Source organism: Vidua macroura, chromosome 26 (genome assembly GCF_024509145.1).
Source record: "Vidua macroura isolate BioBank_ID:100142 chromosome 26, ASM2450914v1, whole genome shotgun sequence".
In the NCBI taxonomy this organism is placed as follows: domain Eukaryota; kingdom Metazoa; phylum Chordata; class Aves; order Passeriformes; family Viduidae; genus Vidua; species Vidua macroura.
The window spans coordinates 1,552,070-1,558,333 of NC_071596.1; the positions used below are offsets into that span (position 1 = coordinate 1,552,070).

The 6,264-nt window shown below is 65.1% G+C and overlaps 1 protein-coding gene across 1 annotated transcript; it reads left to right on the forward strand.

Moving 5' to 3' along the window:
- Nucleotides 1–2,268: 2,268 nt before the first annotated feature.
- LOC128819273 (GRAM domain-containing protein 2A-like) lies at nt 2,269–5,571 on the forward strand. The gene is made up of 12 exons (XM_053999331.1): nt 2,269–2,345; nt 2,747–2,871; nt 2,965–3,040; nt 3,225–3,398; nt 3,497–3,595; nt 3,721–3,792; nt 3,870–3,929; nt 4,197–4,260; nt 4,526–4,636; nt 4,741–4,843; nt 5,038–5,145; nt 5,221–5,571. The coding sequence occupies exons 2-12, from the start codon at nt 2,765–2,767 to the stop codon at nt 5,234–5,236; spliced, it is 990 nt and encodes a 329-aa protein (XP_053855306.1). The 5' UTR covers nt 2,269–2,345; nt 2,747–2,764; the 3' UTR covers nt 5,237–5,571.
- The last annotated feature ends 693 nt before the right edge of the window (nt 5,572–6,264 follow it).

Here is a 6,264-nt window from a genome sequence, read left to right on the forward strand (position 1 = left end):
ACAGCTGTGGTTGGAGCAGGTCTGGGGGCACACGGGAGATTGGGGGGAGCCCGGCGCTGCTCCCACCCGTCCCCGGGCAGAGGGGTGCCCTGAGGGGCAGGGGGGTGTCCTGAGAAGCGGGGGATGCCCTGAGGGGCAGAGGGGTGCCCTGAGGGGCGGGGCGGGGCAGGGACGGCCCCTGAGCGGCCATGGCGACCCCGCGCGCGGAACGGAGCGCGCGCAGCGCTGCGGATAAGTGATTGGTCCGTGCGCGGGGCTCCGCCCACGCGACGGGACAGCCAATGGGGGCGGCCCGTGCGCGGCGGGGGCGGGGACTGAGGGGGAGGGAGAGAGAGAGGGGGAGGGGGAGAGAGTGAGAGTGAGAAGAACAGTGTGAGTGTGTGAACAGTGTGAGTGTGTGAACAGTGTGAGTGTGTGAACAGTGTGAGTGTGAGTGTGTGAACAGTGTGAGTGTGTGAACAGTGTGAGTGTGAGTGTGTGAACAGTGTGAGTGTGTGAACAGTGTGAGTGTGAGTGTGTGAACAGTGTGAGTGTGTGAACAGTGTGAGTGTGAGTGTGTGAACAGTGTGAGTGTGTGAACAGTGTGAGTGTGAGTGTGTGAACAGTGTGAGTGTGTGAACAGTGTGAGTGTGAGTGTGTGAACAGTGTGAGTGTGTGAACAGTGTGAGTGTGTGAACAGTGTGAGTGTGAGTGTGTGAACAGTGTGAGTGTGTGAACAGTGTGAGTGTGAACAGTGTGAGAGTGAACAGTGTGTGTGACTGTGAGTGAACAGTGTGTGAGTGAGTGTGTGTGTGAGTGTGTGTGAACGGTGTGTTCACGCCCATGGCTGTGATCGTGTCCATGGCTGACACGTACACAATCCTGTGTTTGTGTACCTGTTTGTGCCACGCGTGTGCGCAGGGATGTGCTGTGTGCACACGGGGTGTGAGCGGGAGGGTGCCGGGGGTTATTCCATAACCCATGGGATGGTTTGGGTTGGGAGGGACCTCAAAGCCCATCCAGTGCCACCCCTGCCCTGGCAGGGACACCTTCCACTGTCCCAGGCTGCTCCAAGCCCTGTCCAGCCTGGCCTTGGCCACTTCCAGGGATCCAGGGGCAGCCACAGCTGCTCTGGGCAGCCTGTGCCAGGGCCTGCCCACCCTCAAAGGGAACAATTCCTGCCCAATCTCCCATCCAGCCCTGCCCTCTGGCAGTGGGAGCCATTCCCTGTGTCCTGTCCCTCCAGGCCTTGTCCCCAATCCCTCTCCAGCTCTCCTGGAGCCCCTTCAGGCCCTGCCAGGGGCTCTGAGCTCTCCCTGGAGCCTTCTCCTCTCCAGGGGAGCACCCCCAGCTCTCCCAGCCTGGCTCCATGTCGGGAGTTCTCCATGGCCCCCGTCCATGCCCTGTTCTGCACTCTCAGCTCCGTGTGTGCCCTCTGGGTGGGCTGGCACGGAGCCCCTGTGGCTGTGGGGTCCCCATGGGGGCTGTGGGGTCCTGTGTGCACGGAGGACACGAGTGTGGGGTGAGAGGGGTGCAGGGGGCTTGGGGGTGTGACAGGGTGTGGCCAAGGGCAGGGAGGGACACCCCGAGTGCGGCCGGGAATGGAACGGGATCCAGGCGGCTGGAGCGGGAGCCCGGGCGTGCGGGGTGCAGCCCCCTCGAGCCGCGCCGTGTCCCACTTCGGGCCGGCCCAGCTTATGCCGTTTCCCCGCAGCGGGAAGGGCGTTATCGGCCCCGGTCCAGAGAGCAGGGGCCGAGCCGGGCTGGGTCCGTGGCCTTCGCACCTGCCCAGGGCCCGCGGCGTGGGCGCGGTCCCGGCTCTGCCCAGCGCCCCCCGCCCGGCCGTGCCCGCTCCCCACTTCCCTCTGGGGGTCCCACGGCAGAGACCCCCAGGCGAGGGGCGGGCGTGCCCCCAGCACTGCCTGGCCTTGGGGCAGGAGGGAGAGGAGCGAGCACCAGGTGGACGCAGGCGTGCGGTGTCCCGGCACTGCGGGATGTCCCGGGTTTGCGGGGTGCCCACTGTGAAATGCCCCAGGATTGCAGAGTGCCGCGGGTCTGGGGCTGTGCCGCGCTGGTTCTCAGCACTGCTGGGACCGGAGTGCGTTTGCAGCTGTTTTGGGGGCAGCTAGCCGGTCCCGCATTCCCCGCGGGGACTCACCCCGCGCAGCCCCGGGGTGTTTCGGGATGGGGCTGCCTTGGCCGCTCCCACGAACCTGCCGCGCCTCCCGGCCCCGCCCGCTGCCCTTCCTCGGGAGGAGGAGGAGGAGGAGGAGGAGGAGGTGGCAGCAGAGCAGGAACGGCGCTGGAAGCAGTGGGAGCGGGACAGCTCCGACGGGACGGGGGGCCCCGGCTGTGCCCCCCAGCAGGTACCGCGCGGGGCCTGCCCGGGACGGGGTTCTGGGGCCGCGCGTGGGTCTGGGGCCGCAGCCGCATTCCCGTCCCCTCTGGAGCCGGACCGGCCGCGCACTCCCGCGCCCAGCACCGCGCTGGCACCCCCGGTCCGGGGATCACTTTCCCCGTCACCTGCCGGAACAGGTGTCAGCCCTTCCCTGTCACCCCAGCCCCTGCTGCCCACGGGGGTCGCAGCCAGGACATACCATGGGACAGGCAAAGGGGTCATGAGACCGGGTGAGCTCTGCTGTCCCGGTCCCGGCGTGGCCTGAACCCCGTCCCCGTGTCCTCCCCGGTGGAGGGACAGGTTGGTGACACTGGGATCTGCTGTGCTGCAGGAATAGACTGTCCCCACAACCTGCCCCCTCTCTCTTAGCTGTCGGACTCATCCCTCATGCCGGGGAAGCTGAGGCGCAGCAGGCGGGAGGTGCTGGGGGAGAAGCAGTGGCGGAGCCTGGAGGAGAGGGCAAGTGCCCAGCTGGAGCAGCCCAAGCTCACCAGGTGGGTGCTGCCCCTCATGGGGGCGCATCCCGCACCCCAACCCCACATCCCACCTGTGCCCCTCGAGTCACCCCCTCCAATGCCTTCTTCCAGATCCAGTACCTATGAGTCCTCCTGCAAGGAGACAGAGCAGGCGGCCACGGGCAGGCAGGGACCCCCATCCCCCTCGGTGAGTCTTGGGGTACCGGAGCTGAGGAGCAGGACCCCAGCCCCAGCCCCATGGGCTCGGCTGGACGCTCTTTTGGGGCGGGAACGTCCTGGTTCCGAGGCAGACGTGGTGATGGAGCAAGGGGCTGTAGGGCGCCCGTGGTGCCAGGGCCGGCCCCGAGCACCAACCCCCCGACCTCCCGCAGCTGAGCAAGCAGGACAGCAGCTACCGCCGGGCCTTCGGAGAGCTCGCCGAGCAGAACGTGCTGCTGGGCTGCTTCTCGTGCGCCTGGCAGAGAGAAATGCCCTACCACGGCCGCCTCTACGTGTCCTCCCGCCACATCTGCTTCCACTCCAACCTCCTGCTCAAGGACATCAAGGTGGGGCTGGAGCGGGCGTGGGACCATCGGGGCAGGCAGGGGCACAGGTGGCAGCCGGGAACACGGTGACATAGCCTGTCCCCCTCCCCCCGGCACAGGCCGTGGTCCCTGTCGCCTCCATCTCAGCCCTCAAAAAGACCAACACAGCGCTGCTGGTGCCCAACGCAATCAGCATCCGCACGGCCAAGGGGGAAAAGGTGAGAGCGGGGACAGTGCTGGGGCAGCCTTACCTGGGGCTATCTGGAGTGTCTCGGCCCCCATGGGCTCTGGGCCGTGACCGAGGGGGCAGCTCTAGCACAAATCCCCTTCTCGCTCCTGGCAGTTCCTCTTTGTGTCGCTGCGCCAGCGAGAGGCCACGTACCAGCTCCTGAGGTCGGTGTGCAAACACCTGCAGGTACACGGGGACTGGATGGGCAGGGGGGGCTCCATCCATCCACTGCAGGGCACCTCCCTTCATCTCTCCTTGTCCAGGACAGTGGCCAGAGCCCCCGAGACTCAGTGAGCTGTGAGAAAACCCTTGGGAAGTTTCAGGTAAGGCCAGGGAATGGAGGGCAGGAGGGTACAACAGGAGGAGGGGTGGTCCTAGCCCCCTGGATGGGGTGGGCTGGGTGCAGTGGCCCCTGGGAAGACATGAGAGGGGGAACATGAAAATCCCCAGCCCGAGGCAGCGCAGACCCCAGGACCCTCCCTTCTTGTGGGTGACACAAGAAGGTCCCATCAGGTCCTGCCCGTGTCCCCATGGCAGTGTGGCAGGTGCCTTGAGGACACACATCATGACCAGGGCTTGTCCTTTTCCAGATCTCGAGCCAATCAGCCCTGGAGCAGAGCACCCCGGAGCCCAACAGCCTCCAGGAAGCCCCGGGTGAGCGGCCACCCCAGTGCACTCCTTGCCTGCTCACAGCCCTGCCCGTGTCCCCGCTGGCATCCGTGCCCCACTGGCAGCTCTGGGCTCTGCTCCTCCTCCCCAGACACGCGTGGTCTGGGGGGGACAGTGCGCCCTTGCCCCCCCGACCAGCATCCCCAGAGCTCCAGGGAGTGCAGGATCGGCACTTTGTGGCCCCGTGTGCCCCCAGGACACCTAGACCCTTCCTTGGGGCATTCATGGAGTGTCTCCTGGTCACCTGCAGATGAGGCAAACCTGAGATCAAGGCAAGCAGAGGATGAGGATGGCGAGGTGGCCCTGCTGGTTCCCCGCAGCAGCGAAGGGGTGCCCTCAGCAGAGACATGTGGCCTCTGGGGTGGGTCAGGGGGCTCGGGATGGGGGGGATGGTCCTGGGGGTTTACACCCTGGCAGAGCCGAGCACAGACTCTCAGTGCTACTAACACTGCTTTGTCCTGACAGGGGGACTCCACGCCGTGCTCTGGGCCTGGGCCACTGCACTTTGGTCCCAGATAAACCCCCAGCTGAGTTCTCTCAACATCATCATCATCATCTACCTGCTACTGTGAGTCCCCAGGACCCGCTCACAGCCCCGGTCCCCATCCCTACTGACACAGCCTTCTCCAGGGTGGCACGGGCAGGCCAGGGTCCCCTCAGACCCCCATGCCCAGGGCGAGCACATGGGGGCCTGTCCGTGGCACTGCTCCTTGCCCCATGTGGCCACCCTGTGCACCCTGGCTGATGCTGGCCTGTCCCCAGCATGGTGGCCTTGCTGCTGTCCTCGGGGTACATCGGCCTGCGCATCGCGGAGCTGGAGCAGCAGCTGTCCTTCGTGGGGGCTGGGCCAGACCTCAACCTGTCACAGCAGTGAGTGGGGGGCATGGCGGGGGGGGGGGGTCTCTGTCCCCAGCAGAGACTCCTCCTCACCCTGCCTCCCCCCAGGTACAAGATAACGTGAGGCCACTGAGGACCATGACCAGAGCTCCAGCTGGGGCTCAGGGGCTGCTCTGAGCCCTTCCTTGGCCTCTCGGGGGGGCTCTGTCACCAAGTCCCTTCCAGCTCCCCACGGGGCTGAGAGGCTCCATCTCTCCCTGTCTGCCCACCCTGAGCAGCAGCAGAAGAGACCCAAGGAGCTCCCGGTGGGGCAGAGAGCAGGGAAGGGGGGCTGGAGTCAGCACCAACCCCCAGCCAGCCCCCCCTGCCAAAAGGGAGCAGGCAGAGGGGGCCAAGCCCCAGGCAAGGCAGGGGCACAGAGAACAGAATATTCTATTAATAAAGATTAATAAAAATCTATATTATATTAATACTTATTATTTGCTGGGCCAGATGCCACAGGATGAACATGAACCAGTTCCCCATGTACCCCCTGCTTCCCAGAACAGACCAGGACACAGCAGGACCAGGGGCTTTGACTCTGACTGGTGTGGGGAGGCAGCTCCAGGTGCTGATGTCCCAGGGGTCCAGGGAGCAGCAGAAGACCCTGAGCAGACCCCCAGGACACTGGCTGCTGGTGACAGTGGGAGACAAAGGGGAAGGGAGTTGTGGGGAGCACCAGGGAGCCCCAGGGCCCTGCAGATGGCCAGGCCATGGCTCTTACCTTGCTCCTTCCCTAGGACGGGGCTCATCTGCCAGAGGAAGGGGTTCCAGGAGGTGTAGAGTCACAGGTACACAGTGGGGACAGTCGCTTTCCACAGGTTCTGAGCATAAACTGGGGGTGGGAGCAGAGGTGTGGGGGCACAGCAGAACCTGCACCCCACAGAAGGATCCACCCAGCACAAAGCCCTGGAGCTTAATCCTATTCTAGGCCAGTTAAGGGGCCCTGGGGCTTCTCCCAAGCACCAAAATGGGGAAACTGAGGCACTGACAACTCCTTTCTCTGTGCCATCCCTTCCTCAGACCCACAGCTCAGCTCTGTGCCTGGGGCAGCAGCAGTGGGTGATGCCAAGGCCAGGGATCCTCCCTCTCCTCATCCTGCTGCTCAGCCCC

Bases quoted from the DNA above. Each gene is read 5' to 3' on its own strand.
- LOC128819273 (XM_053999331.1), top strand. From the start codon at position 2,765: ATGCCGGGGAAGCTGAGGCGCAGCAGGCGGGAGGTGCTGGGGGAGAAG. The intron at 3,793-3,869 runs GTACACGGGGAC...CTCCTTGTCCAG, and splicing joins CGGTGTGCAAACACCTGCAG to GACAGTGGCCAGAGCCCCCG. The intron at 4,637-4,740 runs GTGGGTCAGGGG...TTGTCCTGACAG, and splicing joins AGAGACATGTGGCCTCTGGG to GGGGACTCCACGCCGTGCTC.